Source organism: Idiotropiscis lumnitzeri, chromosome 8 (genome assembly GCF_059441095.1).
Source record: "Idiotropiscis lumnitzeri isolate Australia: NSW breed Sydney's pygmy pipehorse chromosome 8, RoL_Ilum_1.0, whole genome shotgun sequence".
Classification (NCBI taxonomy): Eukaryota; Metazoa; Chordata; class Actinopteri; order Syngnathiformes; family Syngnathidae; genus Idiotropiscis; species Idiotropiscis lumnitzeri.
The window spans coordinates 12,459,376-12,477,242 of NC_142398.1; the positions used below are offsets into that span (position 1 = coordinate 12,459,376).

At 38.2% G+C, this 17,867-nt stretch overlaps 2 protein-coding genes across 2 annotated transcripts in view; one reads left to right on the forward strand and one right to left on the reverse strand.

Moving 5' to 3' along the window:
* ntn1a (netrin 1a) overlaps positions 1–16,133 on the forward strand; it is a 51,865-nt gene extending 35,732 nt beyond the window's left edge. The window contains exons 3-6 of the mRNA XM_088302782.1: positions 598–747; positions 2,940–2,993; positions 10,535–10,609; positions 13,434–16,133. Of these exons, the coding sequence (XP_088158908.1) occupies positions 598–747; positions 2,940–2,993; positions 10,535–10,609; positions 13,434–13,765 (611 nt within the window). The 3' untranslated portion in view covers positions 13,766–16,133. The remainder of the gene's footprint in view (positions 1–597; positions 748–2,939; positions 2,994–10,534; positions 10,610–13,433) is intronic.
* A 249-nt stretch (positions 16,134–16,382) lies between these two features.
* Positions 16,383–17,867, reverse strand: part of stx8 (syntaxin 8) — a 31,238-nt gene continuing 29,753 nt past the window's right edge. The window contains exon 8 of the mRNA XM_088302783.1: positions 16,383–16,920. Coding sequence (XP_088158909.1) covers positions 16,856–16,920 — 65 coding nt within the window. The 3' untranslated portion in view covers positions 16,383–16,855. The remainder of the gene's footprint in view (positions 16,921–17,867) is intronic.

The window sequence follows — 17,867 nt, forward strand, 5'->3', positions numbered from 1 at the left end:
AATGAAACAATTCGTATATATTGTAACATTTTCTGCAATAAATTGTGTTATTTATAGAACCTGCACCTCTCCCATTAATAATATTTCATCTTTCATTCTCAAAATATATATATATATTTTTTTTTTTTCTTCAGACAAATATATTTTGGGTGAGATTGCTGCTACATTTGCTGCATTGTATGCCAATTTTTCCAACCGCAAACAAATGTGTTTGTTTTCTAGCTGCTGCTCTTGTTATCAATATTCCTTCCACTCCACAGCCATTAGTGTCAAGAATTCTTTACATTTTCCAAGCGATCTGACCCAAGGTTGCTGAGGTAGTTGAAAATAGCCCTTTAGCTAATCTTTGCTAAATTTGAAGAAATTGCTGTGCTTTAATTTGTCACAGCAGTGCCTCCATGTATTCCACAAAATGGCTGAAGTTCGATTTTGCACTGAGTGAGTGCACTTTTCTGCTGTGTGCACCCCCCCCCCTCCCCCCACCTGTCCCGCTGTCCACCCCACACCATCACCCAAGTGCACTTTCTTATTATGTTATCTCTCACGTGTGTGCGACCACTCACTGTGCTTCTCCTTTTCTTCCTGTGTCCCTCACAGCATGCGATTGCCATCCCGTGGGTGCCGCCGGCAAAACCTGTAACCAAACCACAGGACAATGTCCCTGTAAAGACGGCGTGACCGGTATCACATGCAACCGCTGCGCTAAAGGTTACCAGCAGAGCCGCTCACCCATTGCCCCCTGCATAAGTACGTGGAAACAGTCTTGATTACCACATTCATTTGTGTTCTTGACAGGGAACCGCACAGCAGTAAATGCAGATTAGAATGTGAGGTTACTGGAAAGCAGGAAATGTGATGCACACTTCAATCAATTAGCTTTTATTAAATGTTGAGAATTTACTAAGGTGAATTAGTGCCACAACAATAAGAACGAAATGTTGAGAAAAATGTCGTACAGTTACAGCAACTAAGTCATTATATTAGGGATGTCATTTAGAAAGCATGTTTTCAAAAATATAATTTTTAAGAGGTGGAGTCAAAAATCCTGCTGACATAAAAAAGGACAAAAACACACGAATGAACGCTAAGGGCCTTAAAATGGCTTTTCAAAGGGGCAAAAAAATGTGTTCAAATATGTCCAGCTTTTTTCTCCAAAAATTAAGAAGTTTTTTCTTAATAATTTTTCCTCAGAGCGCATAATTCACGTTCAATATAATTTGTATATGATATTTGTAAAGAAATCAAAATAAGTATTATTATTACTGTAATTACTGCTTATTTAAAAAGATGACGAATGAAAAAGAAAGCATTTTTCTTCATTATATTACACAATCTCCCTCAATGAATTGACTTTTATAATTTTTTTTCTTACTTCTGGAAAAATACATTTTCTACTTAAAATTACTTTAATTGCAGTATTAAGGCTTACAATTAAATTACCAGCTTTTCCTACACCTTACTTTATTTTGTTTTTTTTTCTTTCTTTCTCTCTGGAAACATTTATTTTCACCAGATTTCAAAATGTTTACTTTTTGATATTTTAAATCAAGAAAAGTCAACGTTTGGCTTTAATTCTAAAATGAAGATTATTTTTTTCTGTTACACTAACCAACTTGATGACCGCAGTTATATTATGGAAATGTATTGACTTTGGAAAATACTTACAATACATACAAATGCAAAAAAATGTCGACCTAGTTTTCAATATTCAGATTTTTTTTGTTTACAAAAAAAAATGTAAAAAGAGAGATTTAATTTCCTAACACACTGCTTCCTGCAGAAATTCAAAATGCTTCACTTTTTCTCTCAAAAAAGAAAAAAACATAACATTGTTTTTAATACGACTTTTTCCCCAGAGGAAAAAAAAGTCCTACATTGTAATGTAAAACTAGAACTTTATTCTCTTAAAATAACTTTTCATCCATATTTAACCAAAAAAAAGCAAAAAACTGAACACTATGTGCGACAGAAGCCCTCATATCTTCAAGCTTGATCACATTCACGGCTGATAAAAACCGAGGCTGTGTTCACCCGCGCACAGCTGCTTTGCTACTCTTTCTCTTCCTTTGCACTTTGAAGGCTGCGGTTTGACAGCTTGGTCCTTTTCTTCCTGTTCTTATCTTCTCCAGCATCCAGCTCCTTTGCAGATAAGAGGGCCGAGTATCACGCATGCTTGCCCTCACTGTCAACACAAAATGTAACTCCTGACCAGTGGAAATTTGAACATTTGGCGACATCCATGGAAAATAACTGGAGGGTTCTATTTTCATGACTGGCATCAATTTGCATGGCATTAGTCTATGTAGAAGCGGGCTAGACCCGATGTTGGTCATTTTGCAGATGAGTGCACGAGGGAGGGGTGCGCCTCTGAGGGAGTGTTCACAACCAACTACAGTCTTGATGAATCAAAGCGGCGACTCCTTTCATTCCCTTTAAATGCGACACGTTAGTCACGCACTACAATCTTGACATGGCGGAAGCATCCCTGCGTCATGAGGTGGGCCCTTTGAGAGTGAGCCGCTAAAACATTCGGGGCATCATTCGTGTACCTGTGCGATGATTTAAAAAGCATAATGCACTGATGATTAGTGTTTGGCAAATCGGTCTGTGAAATCGGCAATTGGGATCCGCTTTCTACGAAAAGAAGCCCGAAGAGTTCAAACGCAATAGCTGTCAAGCACCGTACACATTTTGGTGCAGCGTCAGTCATCTCCATTTCAGCCAATCCCAAACCCACAAGTATAATTACATCATCACAAATTCATCACAGTCAAATGTGCCTCTGAAATGAGTTACCTTGCATAAATTATTTAGTAATTTCTCAATGAAAAATGTGATATTTTAGTGGTGAACATCCGGTAGCACTAAATTAAACTTCATATTCACACATATGAGGACACTGGCTGATCCTTGTGTGTGTGCGTGTGTGTGTGGAGCAGAGATTCCAGCGACACCGCCGACGACGGCAGCCAGCAGCACAGAGGAGCCCTCAGGTGAGGCAAACTGTAAACTGATGACATGCCACGCATTGACTAGAACATACCCTGCAGCCATAAAATATTCTGTAGACATGTTTTTCTTATGCAATAATTGCATTGTCCCATGATTTTTTTTTTGTACAATTTGTACAGTGCATTGCTGTGTTATTATTGTCAATATTAACATTAGCCCAAAGCCCCAATAATTGCTGATACAACGGAAAATTAATACTACTCTGACATACATAACTTTATTGTGCACCAATAATTTTATTCTTTTTAAATTCTGTATTATGCATTCGTATTATGTAGCATGTGTAATTTTTCATTTTATTTAAAGGCATATGCCTCCACCTATTGTTCCATCAATCTGGTACTGCTCTCTCTCTCTTTCTCTCTGCTTTGTTCAAAGATTTGGGGCAACATATTTTGATCATTTCTTTAAACAAAAAAAAAATTTAATATTGTTTTAGCATTAGCCAACTTTGATTTTTACTGAAAACGATACTACGTACATTCTTTTTTTTCTCATAATAATCGACCAATGTTTTATTTACGCTTTTTTAAAAAAGCATTTTGGACAACATAAGAGCATATTGTATTTGCATTATATGACTTTATTGGACATGCACATTTTTAGAAGTATTTTTTGTTAATTTACTACCTTTTAGTTAAATTTACTGTGTTTATAATGGTTTATATATTTTTAAACAAAAATAATGGCACATTGTATCTGCATTGGCCAGCTTTAAACATTATTTTTACTGTAGTTATGAATTTCTTTTAATTATTATTTTTTGGGGCTGGGGTGGGGAGCTAATTAACAAAAAGAATTTGGACATCTTTAAACATGATTCTTTCTTTGAAAAAACAAGAATGTTTTAGTAATATACTTTATTATGGACATTTTGTTTCAAGAAGATTTTTAATACTAAAATGGAAATATCTGCGCATTAGCCAACTTTATGCAACCTCATCCACGATTATATCAAAATTTTATTATAACCTATATTGATTATAATATTTATTATAACCTAATTATTGAAAAGTTTCAAACGTAATGGCTCATTTTTTGTGTACTTTTATGAACATGAATTATGCAGTGCACAACCACAAGCGGACAAATAGAAATAATGTCGATTGAAGAATTTTGTAGAGATTGTGTTAAATGGGTGATTCACGTGTGCAGTGTAACGAGGCTCAAAGTGTGTTGTTGGCCCGGCAACCTTCTCTGGGACATTTTTGATTGATAGCACAGTCACTGCCTAACACCCCCCACATCTCCCTTGCACCCTCCTCTACTTCTTTTCTTCCCCCATCCTGCTTTCTTTTTTCCACCTTCCATCTCCATCTGTTTCACGCTTTGTCTTTGACGTGGCAGAATGCGTGTGTGTGTGTTGTGTCGAGAGGGAATATATCTGGAGTTTCTGCGGGGCCCCCAATTGTCATGACGCCACGTACCTTTGGAATAGTTGGAAGGAATTTGCTGCACCTCAGTGAGGGTCGACGTGGTGTAAAAGCCAATGATTGCGCTCATTTTTTTTTTTAATGGTAAGAAAAAAAAAGCACAACAAATAATAATTAGAAGGACTTCTTTAAATAATCAACCAGGGGCATTTGTTACCACTTTTGGAGTAATCATAAAACAATGATTTGAGTTTGAATGGGATCGATTTTGAGCAGCTCCATCCCCAGTTTAGTTTATGAGGGTGTGCACATTTATGCAACCACATACATTCAGTTTACTTAACTACTGTACTTACTCTTGAAATAATTTTAATGAAATGTGGAAATAATTGATCTTAACCTCATTTTTTTTATATCGCAGAAATCTAGTATTTGAACAGGGATGTGTACACTCTTTATATTCGCTGTTGCTTGTAGCAGATTGCACGCTAAGTAAAGTCAAGTAAAGTGTGTCATCTACTGTGGATCTGTCGATGACAAGTGTGGCATGCAAATGAGTGGCCTGTAGGAGACTTTTTAATGACGTTGGATCATGAAGTTAGAGATCATCTAATGATGACGGGGAATCGTGGGTCTTCCCTCCTCAAAGCTTCTGTTTGATTTGGAGCAGATGGCAAAGCTGACATGTCGTCATGACGTGCCAGAGCTGCGGGTCCAACTGGTGTAGTTCCACTTTCAGACCCCCAATGGCTCAAAAAGTTTACTGTATTTCTATTAGTTTTTTGAGCTGCTCCGATATTTGACAATGAATGATGAATATATCTGGTGACTTTGCCGGAGTCTAGTCATCATCGAGTAAAATTTAGATTCATACTTGCTGTGTTTTATGTCAAAATATAAGTAAATACTACTATTGCCCATAAAGTATGAGGCGACACTGAAAATACAAAATATATTAACGAGAATAAACTTGGAATTTTGCATGGAATAAGCTAGTATTTTTATGTAAAGGAAAAAGAATCATCAAGTATTAATTTTACAAGAAAAACAACAAAATACAAAAAAAAAGACAGAAAGAAAAGGTCAACATAATACAAGAATTAAGTCATACTTAAAAAATGAAAGGAGCATATTTTTCAATGGAGATATTTTTTATTTTTATTTTAGGCTAACTTGTAATATAGCAATTAAAAATGGTCTTCTTTACAAAAGAAAAAGGGAAATACATAAAGCCAAAGTCATTTTAAAATGTTATCTTTTTGGAGGAATGGATCAGTCATATTTTTCAATACAGTGTTATACAATAAAGTCATAATGAGTCAAAATTCATAATCTCGTGAGTGGTACGACAAAAAAGCTGGGATATTTAGAGAATTTTTATCATGACTTTTAAAATGTAATCTTATGAGTCTTAATCATACAAGAAAAACGAAATATTAAAAAAAAAAAACATTCCTTTGGAAGCTTTTTTTTTTTTTTTAATTAAAGCTTCACTTTTTTTATTCTTCTAATTGCGACATCCTTAAAAAGTTCCCATGTAATTTTGACTGAAGAAAATGTAATTGGCTTTGACCTGAAGGCAAAAAAAAAAAAAAAAAAAAAAACACTCACACACACAATAATATTGCACAGTCGAAGCAAACCTTTTCTGGATGTTCCAAGATTTTTCAATGAGGCATGAATGATTAAAGACACACGGCAGTTACTGTGACTCGTGTGAAAGAACTGTAGAATCTTGATAAATCCAAGGTAAAGCTAAACAAATAATAATAATTAAAAAAAAAAAAGAGAACCACCTGCAAACTAGGGGGTGTTGATGGAGAAATCAATGACATCATGTCAGGGGATATTTTACCCATGCAAGTGCATGTTTGAGCCAAGAGAGGTTTGGTGTGACAGTTGTCTGGCAGGTGCCCGCATGAGCCTCATCGGGATATGGAGAAGGTAGGCAGCGTATTTAGGGAGCTGACGAGAGGGCCAAATGGAACGGATATTAATTTGTCCCCTACCCCCCGTCACTGTCGACCACACGAAGAGGGCTGGAATGCATGGAGAATAAGCTCCGACGGTGCGGGCCCAGACAGAACACACAACTCCTGGCTCGCTCAAGGTCACCACACCCACGGGTCGTGACAGAGACGTCTGCGCGCCAACCCCAATGTGCAGTCCATTAAATGCACACAATGTGAAAGTAAATGAAGAGGACATTCAAGAATGAATATATGCAAGGCTGGAAATAACGTTTTTACTTTAATGAGTAAAAAAAGTTGTAGTTTAGCTAATCAATGACTTTTTTTGAGTAGCAACTTTGAATTAGTTTTTTTTTTTTTAATGAATGTCAGAGACCCGAAGCAACAATTTTATTAAATAATGAAATTGTTGGAGTTGAATGTAGGGCTGCAGCTAATAAATATTTTTGTATTTGAGTAACCTACTGAAAATTCTATTGAATAATCAGGTAGTCGGATAAGTCTATTTTTGCTTGCTTAAAGAGTTATATCGAATATATAATATTTTACTTAATAGCAACATACTAAGTGCAGAGATGCCAACCAACTCAAACTTGATCAATTTGTCTAAAGTTCCATACTCTTTTTATAAATTATGTCAAGAACATTACTGTGTGACAGTTCTTGTAGTATATTTTGAAATATGATGAAAATAATTCCGCATCATTTAAAAACATAATCATTACTCTATGGTGATAAGAAAATATGGCTTCAAATTTTTTTGTTTTGGATTTTATTAAATTAAAATGATCAAGTGGCGACAGACATGAATGACGCCTTTCCTCAACAATATGTGAGATTAAAAGTGTTTGGAAATGTAAATACATAATACAATGATTTTTATTTTTGATCTATATATTTGAAAAAAGATGTCACTTTGACAGTGCATTACCTTTACATAACCTTTATCTTATTTCTTAGACGTACAGAGTCAAACAAAGTGTAATTACCAGTAGTCCAAATCATAACAAATATATTCCATTCAATATTTTACTTGTGAACATTTATGAAGAAATACTGCCCTGCGATTGGCTGACGACCAGTCCAAAATGTACAGCGCCTCTCACTTGAAGTCAGCTATGACGGGCTCCAGCTCACCTGTTGCCTTAATGAAGTGACACATATGAAATCATGCTCAATTCTTGAATGTACAGATACGCAAATCTCATGTGACTGTTCTTGATGGTAAAATCCACTTCGGGATGCTTTCTTCCCCTTCTCCCCCACGCTCCCTCCCGTGTTGTCTGGATGCCGTCCCAAATGCAGTGTAAACAGTGCAAAGCAGAGGAGCTCGGAGCAGGGCAGCACACTGGGCTCCCTAATCTAATGACACGCTTTATTTGCCACACTTTGTTTTCCCCACCAGTGTGCTCAGCGGAGAAAGGCCTCCTCCTGGGCTCACGGTCACACCTCCTTCCATTCACACCGCCGAGTCAACTTAATATGCATCGCCCTGCTCAATATGCACATGAGATACACTTGTGTACTCTGGAACAGCTGTGATTGATCAATGCCCCGACCATGTTCGCGGACTTGATTTGACAAGCCTTTTTGCCATTTCAGAAGGAAGGAACCATTAAATCCCCCCCAGAATCAAAGCCGATTCTTTCATTCGTCATTCACCAAGAACCAGGAAGTGGCTCGTTAACACACGCACATATTGTTTTGACGTGTACAATAGCGTTTGCTGGGCTGTCGCAGTCATGAAAACAATTGCGTTGAGAGTGTTGCGCAGCACTGTTATGCTCTGGGGCCGGGGTCCAGATCTCAGTCAGGTACTTGCCAGGCGGCAAACAAAGCAGTGTAGTAATTACATCACCACATTTGAGCTCAGGACTGCTCCCACTTCCGCTGGTCTGTAACCTGCACACAAAGGCAACATTTGTCCTCCCGGTAGGGGACTGCCTGGTCCTGAACGAGGGTCTTGGAGATCCTCAAAGACAATGTGATGTCACAGGGGTACACTAATAGGGTAGGAAAGGCTATCAAAGGGAAGTATCGCGATGCTTTTCAAGAAGGGGGGACAAAGCTTCCTTGCCACAGCTCCGGCTTCTAATCATTTAAATGATAATCAGGGCCAGCTCAGATAGACTCCATTTCATTTTGTCGCTATTCTCGTGACAGCATCATCACCAGGGAGGCGACTGGACTTGATCTATTCTTGTGACAAACTTCAATCTTGCTCGATCTTCTGCTTTGACAGCCCCTCCTCGCGTTATACCTCCTGTTTTGTGTCGTGAGGGGGGTGCATTTTTTTCTCCTTCTGGAGTTCCCTTGGTAACCTCATTGAAAAAGAGCATAAAAGGGGGGTTGGGGGGGTGAAGGCTCAGAGCAAAGATCTGCTCGCCCAACAATGAAGTTTGTTCATATTCAAGCTTCGGCGTGGAATCCAGCAGTTGCAGCACTCTTTTCCGCGATAAAGGTTGTCCTTTTTCCTCATGCCGCACTCGCCGCAAACTGAGTCGGAACGGTGGATACAATTTTCAGGAGCAGAGAAAAATAAATCTGGTGATTTGCTTCTGGCTGTGTAAATGTTCGAGTAGTGTCCGTGGATTACAGATTAGCAATTTAGCATGAGGTAATTGTGGTTAACAAATTCAGCAAGACAAGTGAGGGTGGCGGTGGTGTTTTCGATTTGGTTTATAAAGCCGGGCGCTTCAAATGGTGAAACGTCATCCAGATCTTGACCAAGAACCGTTTTGCTGTGCTTGTTAGCAATTGATAGCAAGATCCTCGAAGGTTCCAGTGGTGGAAATGTGTCATATATGGTTATTTGGCCGTCATAGCGTTTTCTTTCCACCTGGGTGGAGAGTTGCGCTATAATGAGCGATCATGGATCTGTTTCCGATATAATTGATGACGTCATCTGTGTTTACAAAGATTACATTCTTGTCAATCAAATAGTTTTAGAATCGTTCTGTGATGGCTGCCTGCGTGAGGTATTTATTTGTTCAGAGTGGACACACTCCCTCGAAGAAAAGTGTCTTCTGCTACCCAACTCTTCTTCATGGCTGGCTAATTTTTCCTTCCTGACCTCCCTTTGTGTGGCAATGACCCCTTTCATACCACCCCCCCCCAGCCTCGACACCCTGCAATAGCTGGCCACCCGCCCCCAATGCTCTTTCTCCCAATGTCCACGCTGCAATGAATGCAAAGGTTTGACACGGCTCTTCGGTGGGGCCTTGATCCCAGGGTGATGTTTTTTGGGGGGCTCGAGGTGACAGGCGAGGTGAGATTTGGAGGGAGATAATGGGGGGAGGGTGGGTCGAAGTGGGCGGTGGAAGGGTGGTCCGCATTGGGCAGAATGATTCCCAGGCTTTGACAGGGAATAAGTGGCTGTAGGCTGGTAATTTGTAACGCTGCAAACCCGCTGATGGTACCATCGGGTCTCTACAACGGCCCACGCAAGACAGCTTCGGGGGTGGAAAATTCCACGCTATTTGGTATCAATGATATTCGATATATATCAGAATCAGAAATCAGCTGGCTTGTGTTGCCAGGCAGATTTCATAATACCAGCGGCATGTTCTATTTCTCCGAGCCTTCAGATTCTCCCTTGTGGACGTCTCTGCTGTGCGAGTGAACGGGCTCTCACAGTTAATAGGCAATTGTGATAGCCAATCAGATCTCCAGTTGGTTACACTGAGCCTTCTCGCAGGCCCCGCGTTGAAAGTGCGGACGCATTCTGTGATTCGATAATCACTTGTGACAGCAGCGACCATTCGAAAATCTGAAATGTTTTCTTTCTTTTTAAAGCCACAAAAAAGTGTGGATTTGGTTGCAGATATACTTGCAAGGCCATTTTCGAGATGGACCTTTCAAGAGAAGCTAGCTCTTGTGAACTGAGGTGTTCCAACACCCAGTAGTGCGTAAGTGTGTGTCGGTATATTATTTCTCCAGCCATGGGGTCATAAATGATGGTGTTATGACGGGGTATTCATTAAAGCGGGACTAAATTGGATTTAGAGATAAATTTTTAAAACATTAAATTGTCTGCAAATGTGAAAAAAAATCCTGCAGAATTAGAAAACAATTATCATGTAAAAATGACAGCATGTGGTCTTTCCTTGGGACTCCTTAATCTATTTATGGTAATAATCAACAGTTTCCCTAACATTTTGTTCTTATCATGCCTTGCAGACTGCGACTCTTACTGCAAAGCATCAAAAGGCAAACTGAAAATCAACATGAAGAAGTACTGCAAGAAGGATTATGGTGAGTCAACGGTGAACATTCATTAACATTCAGTTTAAAGAGGGGGATGTGTGAAAATACAAAAAAATTCTAGATTAAAGCAGCATTGTAGAAATGGTTTAAAAAAAAAACACACAAACTAATTTAGGCACATTTTGTATTTTGCAATACAAACTGTCAGTTTTAAATGCACACAAGAACCATTGACATCCAGCTCTACCTCCAGCTCATTCCATGCGCACATGCTTTATCCCCTGTCAGCAGTAAATCCTACAGAGCCAAGATATTTCCCAGCCCATCCATCTCAGCTCCACATGTTGCAGTTTACAGGAGAGAAATCTCACTGATGGCTTACCAAAGCGTGTAAAGATTTAACATATTACATCTGCCGTGACAAAGACGGCAGTAGAAAAACAGGAGGACGTTTCAACCAATGTGACATTGGGTTTAGCCCCACGAGGGATCCTCATTAAGGAGCCAGCGAGTCCCCAGAAAACACAGTTGTGCTCCTGCCGCATTCCTGCGAGCGTCCGCCTCCCATGCCATTCAAGGTGTGGATAAGACGTTTGACCTCTACCCCTTTTGCCCTCCTCGCCGATTCAAGTGCTCAACCGAGCATCCCGTGGAAGACGTCTGCAACTTGACAGGCAGGCCGATATAGATATATAAATATATATATATGTATATATATACATATATATATATATACATATATATATATATATATATATATATATATATATTAGTGCTGTCAAGTGATTAATTTTTTTAACTAATTAATCACAAAAAATTCCATGATTAATCATGATTAATCACATTTTTCAACTACTATTTTTTGCAAAGCTTATAACAGATATTTACTTGAATAATATATTGGAATTGATGCAAAATCACCAAATATGAAGTATATTCAATTCAAGGACTAGCTTTCTTGGATTCTTCAATACGATCTAAATGGAGACATCTTTGCAGACATTTATTTTCGAAACATTTCTCAAAACTGCCCACAAACGCCACACTCCAGTAGTGTTGGTTTGCAAGGCCCAGTGGTAACTTAAACACCGTGTTTTGTTCTGAGATGTGCTAAAGACAGCTAATATGGCACAATATTTGCAAAGTATGCAATTTTTTTTTAACGTAAATCGAACTGAGTTAACTGAGTTAAAATATTTAACTGAGTTAAATTTTTGGGGATTAATCACCTGAGTAAATGCTTTAGTTTTGAAATAAATAGTTCACTGAAAGAAACGTTCATCATACTTAAACTTAAAACGTAAAATACAATACATGCACACGTCATTTTCTCTGTGAAATGTTAAAATAATAAAGAGACACATGAATTTGCATTTTTGTCATCGGATATATGATTTACTTATTTATCTCAATGCCACACTCGGTAGAATTTTGTGAGGCTGTCCAAGTGAACATTTAAGATTGAAGTGTTTCATAAGTTAAAAACTGTAATTGAGGTAAAGTCTTTCAATTCAACTCATGGTTCATTTGCTTCTTTTTTTTTTCCGCATATGCCAAACTTGCAAGGCCAAAACATTTAATTGAAATCTGTTAGCATTGTTCACAAAAAAAAAAGTTTCTCAACAAAGCTACTACAGTATACACAGATCCACAACAGAGCAGAGACAAGATCTCATCTCACAATTCAAGCACACCACAGGAAGGAAAGCGATTTGTGGCTTTGTTTTGAAAGGACCAGCGGGAGAGCCGGTGGCATGCTGCGTCACAAAATGATGCTACAAGTCTCTTGGGGCGACCTGTCCAACGAATCCCTAAGGGGGTCCAAAAGACGGGAGGAGGGGTAGAGCGGGTGAAGATGTTCAGCAGGATTATGATTATGATCGGACAGAATAGCATGGTGTGTGGCAGCAGGTCGACAAGGTGGTGCAAAGGTCATGTGATATCTGTCAACAGAATAATCAACTTGAATAGTTTTTGTTGCTGGCAAACTTCTGCACCACATTTCAGCCCATTTAGTAGTAAAAGAGTGAAAAGGAGTGGAGTGAATATTTACTTGGCAAGTCGACTTACATTGTGTACCCCTAAAAAATTTCCACACACGCCCCTATAACTCGGATGGACTCGATGATGGTAATTTTGAAGATGAGCGTATGTTGGCGGATCGAGAGAGGGATGACGTCGCCGCTGTGGGAGTGTCCACAACAAAACTTTAATAAATGGCCAATCAAAGTGCCTTCTCTAGTACACATCTCCGGCGTGAAGTGGGCACTTTGAGGATCCATCCACCGCGGATTGTGCATGTGAAAACAATCAATGACATCAATAATAATATTAATGATGATAGCGCATTCAATGAATTTATTTCTCCCATGATTCAGAGGGTTCGATGCCTGCTATTCACAATATCAATGAATCAACTACATCTGACAGCCACCATATATGTTTGTCTCTGTATATATATATATATATATATAAATATATATATATATATATATATAGACCAGCTGTCTAGCCTGTGCCGATATTTAGACCTGGGTTCTAATAGATTTAGATTATTCATTATATTTAGTTTTAATTTCATTTTGACTTTTGAAATATCATTTGTTTGTTTTTCAAAAATGCTTTGTTTTAGGTTAATTTTAATTAGTTTTAGTATTAGTGTTAGTTTTTTTTAATACATAGAGTATTTGTCAAGTGCAAAAAAAAAAAAGGTTACTAAGTATTGTGTATTAATGTGTAATAAAATAGAGTAAATTACAAGTCTGAAATGACTGTTTGGCCTTCCTTCTTCTGTACGGCCACACAGCAATACGGAATGAAGTATATTTAAAATGAACCCTGAAAGCTCATGTTACTCCTCCTATATCTGCAGCTGTCCAGGTGCACATTCTGAAGGCGGATAAGGCCGGCGAGTGGTGGAAGTTCACTGTCAACGTCATTTCTGTCTACAAGCAAGGCGAGAGCCGCATCCGTCGCGGGGACCAGTTCCTGTGGGTGCGCGCCAAAGACGTGGCTTGCAAGTGTCCCAAGATCAAGCCCGGCAAGAAGTACCTGCTGCTGGGCAATGACGAGGACTCCCCTGGCCAGAACGGCGGCGTGGTTGCGGACAAAGGCAGCCTAGTTATCCAGTGGAGGGACACGTGGGCACGCAGGCTGCGGAAGTTCCAACAACGTGAGAAGAAAGGGAAGTGTAAGAAGCCGTAGATGGGAAAAGACGCAGTAGGAGAGGGATTACAGGGGAAAGCTTAAAAAAAAAAAGAAAAAAAAAGGAAGAAGAAACAGAGACAGAAGACTACAGCCGAAAGGGACTGCTGACGTCGCTGCGTTTTGTTTTTTCATTTAGTAGCATGAAAAGAATCATTTAGGAATTCTTCTCTAGTGAACTTTGGTTGAAGGACTCACCTTGCAGATTTGGTTTGACCCTTTCTTTATGTTTGACGCCCGTCTCTTGTGGATTTGCCCATTTTGCACCCATTACCGGTACGTTAACAATATTTGTATGGCTATCTGTTGGTTTTACAGTCAGTATAAAAACATTTTTTGTGTTTCGGTTTTATTAGCTATTGCAAAAAGCCACTGGAGGTTCTCCTCTGCATTATTTGGCCAACAAGACAACTTGTTTCATAAACTCAAACTAAGAGAACAGTATTTTGTATCACCCTAAATTTGCTGAAATGCAAACACAAAAGGGTTCAGGTAAACACTAACAATTTTGGATTCAAATGTTGAACACGAAACGTTGTTGCGCTTTAAATGAAAACGTTTCCTTGATTCGGTTAAATTGTTTTGAGCTACAGTTTCCAATACCAGATTGATTCTGAACTTTCTGTCACCATTTATGAAATTGGTCAAAGCTAAATTCGCTTTAGCAGTTCTGTATTACAAGTGTGACATTAATGTCAATTTTTCCCTCAGGTTGTCCACTATCTTAGATGTTTTCCTCCTCAACACACTTGATTGAAATGATGGAGATCATTTTCAGGCTCCTCCAGAACTGCTGTGCTGATCATTTGAAACATGTGTGTTGAAATGGGAAAACATCTAAAACGGGTGGGCAAACTTTTTTTTTTTTGGGTGGGCCACAATGGGTTCTAAAATTTGACAGAGAGGCCGGACCAGGAGCAGATGGATGGAGTGTTTTGGTAACCTCACCTCTTCGGAGAAAAAAAATACATTTAATTTTAAATGAAAGTGAATAAAAGCATTACAGCAATATATGTGTTTTTTTAAAAACACAGTATTTAGAAAATAAAAAATTAACAAGGTTTATTCATTTAAGTTTTTTCAAGTTCGGCGGGCCGGATTAAAACGTTTAACGCATGTGGCCCCCGGGCCGTAGTTTGCCCACGCCTGATCTAAAACATACAGGATAGTGGGCCTAGAAGACTTAGGTACTTATTAATGTCACACTTGAAATACAGAATTGTGTGACGTTTCTTTACAGAAATATATTGGTTCCCACCACTATAAAAAAAAAAAAAAAAAAAATGTATCAAATCAATATATATGTCAAAGGAAAGCAATATTGTCTGACTTGACTTAAGAACACTATAGGTAGTGATTGATCACTACCTAAATAGGTAGGTACTCTTTCAACGTGCAGATAGGTATGTATTTAATTTACTTTAATCAATATTTAAAAGAAATGGCATCAATGGTTAGAAATTAAAGGAAAAATATATTTTTGTTGATTGCAAGATTTCAGATTTCATCCGAGAAGTCATAAAAAAATATATATATATAATCAGGCTTCCCCCCAGTCTTATACGGAACAATATGCTCTTCAAATGATCAAATGTCAACATTGATTTTGATTTTCTTCAATGTTGAAATTCCTGCGAAAACACACCCTGCCTCACATTAATTTGCAACTTGGAAACAGGCGCAATGCATAATTATGTTGCTCTTTGAACATTTTTTAACTGCATTTTAAGAGGGATTTAAACACCACAAAGTGCTATTTCTCCCCAGACACCATCAATTTGTTGAGATACGAGCACACTTAGCATTTTATTAAATAATACGCCAGTATTCATGACATGAATATGTTTCTTAGTGGTTTAAAATAGAAAATAAAATATTTACTATTAACTATACAATACTATTTAGTTCCCCGTTCTTAGAAGGCCAGTAATTCGACCTTAATCTCGATCCTGCATCAAATTATGAGGGCTCATATATTTGATTAAAAAGACTAGAACAACCTTTTCGAGTCAAAGTAGGACTCAGTATTTTAGGATTTGTGTTTGATTATGAGCCATTTTCCACGGTGCAATGATTCAGTACTCCACTTTTTACTGAATGCTGCAGTCACAAAATAATGACATCATTTACTCAGATAAAAATGTACACATTTCTTCCACCGTTTCTCCTCCGACATCATGTCAAATATGACAGTGTGAAAACCTTCCGCGTTTTCATGCCATCCAGAGTGCTTCGTATCAAAAGTGTTGCTTTGTATTCATACTATGAATTGTAAATGTTGTTTAGTTGTCACATTTAAAGCCCTTTCTTTTTATGCAATGTTTTTACAATATGTACTAATATATTATGGTTATTATATATATATATATATATATATATATATATATATATATATATATATATATATATATATATATATATATATGAATATATTTAATTACACAAGCTATTGCGGATTTCTTTTCATCCAACTCTTTATTTTTATTTTTTTAATGTGTTGTCATTGTTTAGATTGTTGCCATTAATTCAAGAAGGAAATTATAACTACTGAACAAGCCAAGCTGGTAGAACTAAAATAAAGGCAGATTTTCAAATAAACTCTTCTTACACTGAAAAATGTGGCCTTTTTGTGAGTTTTATTACCAATTCAAATTCAGAAATCAATCAAAAATTCAGATAAATAAAACCATAGTCGGGTAACTAAGCTGCAAAAACAAATTAATTAAAATACAATCAGCCAGGATTATTGGCGTTATTAAAGGTAAATGCAATTTTGTTTAAAAAATAAAAAGAGAAGAATGCTTGATTAGCTTTATAGGGCACAAAGTTTATATTCATGTTAGTGGAACAGTTGTTGTGGAGGCTTTCTCCTGAAAACAAAATCCACATAACAAATGACAAAATTGCTTCATTAATGCAAATACAGTGTCACAGTGTGGGGGGAAAAATGCAGAGCTTGGATTTATTCATGACGATCACTGAAGTTGGAATGATTCTAAATGAAATCAACCTCGAGGAGAGCGCTTCATCATCTCAGTTTGAATCCAACCATCCAGATTGTACTCTTCGTAGTCATCCAGCATGTGTCGACTACACAGGCCACACAGCGACCACGACAATTGCAATAAGCAGCAACACAATCACCACCAGCATCCCTACGGGGCGGGGGGAAAAAAGAGAGGAAATACACATTTAAAGGTTGAGATACTAAATACGCAAAATGGTAACCCCCCCCCCCATGGTAAACGTAGGTTCAGTTTAAAATGGGTACTAAGAAATAGCACTGTGGAAGTGTCTGACAATGTCTATTCAGGGCACAAGTTAATTGAAGGAGGAATTATTTGACAGTTTTGTCAATCTCATTTGTTAAACTGGACGGCACACCAGAAGGAGGCCATTAATTGAAGTACGGTACATGCTGCTGCTCACCTTCTAACTGGAGCTCGGAAGAGCGAGCACATACTGTGTGTCACCCCAATTCTGGCCTCTCTTCACATTTTACAGTTCATTTTAAGATAATTCTGTTCGTCTTCAAATCCTTTAAATGGCCTCGCCCCAGCGTACCACCCCGATTTCCTCCACCCCTACGCACCTGCCCCCTGCCTCAGGTCTGCCGACCTAATGCTGCTGGACTAGTGCTCATGGTTTCATGCAGATATGTGAGGTACATCAATATATACTGTACCTATAAAGTATTCTAATTTTATTTTCAAACGAATATATAAATGAAGTAAGTAGATCACTTTGACTTGGTTATTTTATGAGGAGCTCGCATGCCGAAAAAGAGTGGGCACGCCTGGCCTACGGGGTCCACGAGAAACCCCAAATTGTGAGTCATTCTTTCAATTCAACTCATGCGTGTGCCATGAGACGTAATACAAGTAACTGTTGCGATTGGTAAAACCTCCTCCAAGGACACAACTATTAACCAGATGCCTCCCCTTTTATTATTTTCCCACTCGAATGGGCTGAGTGAAGATTCCAAACAACTGCATCTTGGGCAGGGCTTAACGCTGTCGAGAGTCCCGTTATGGACTCAAGACGTCCACTGTTATTAAGCATGCGGCTGGTATTTTGCCCAGCCTTTCACTTTCAGTTTACA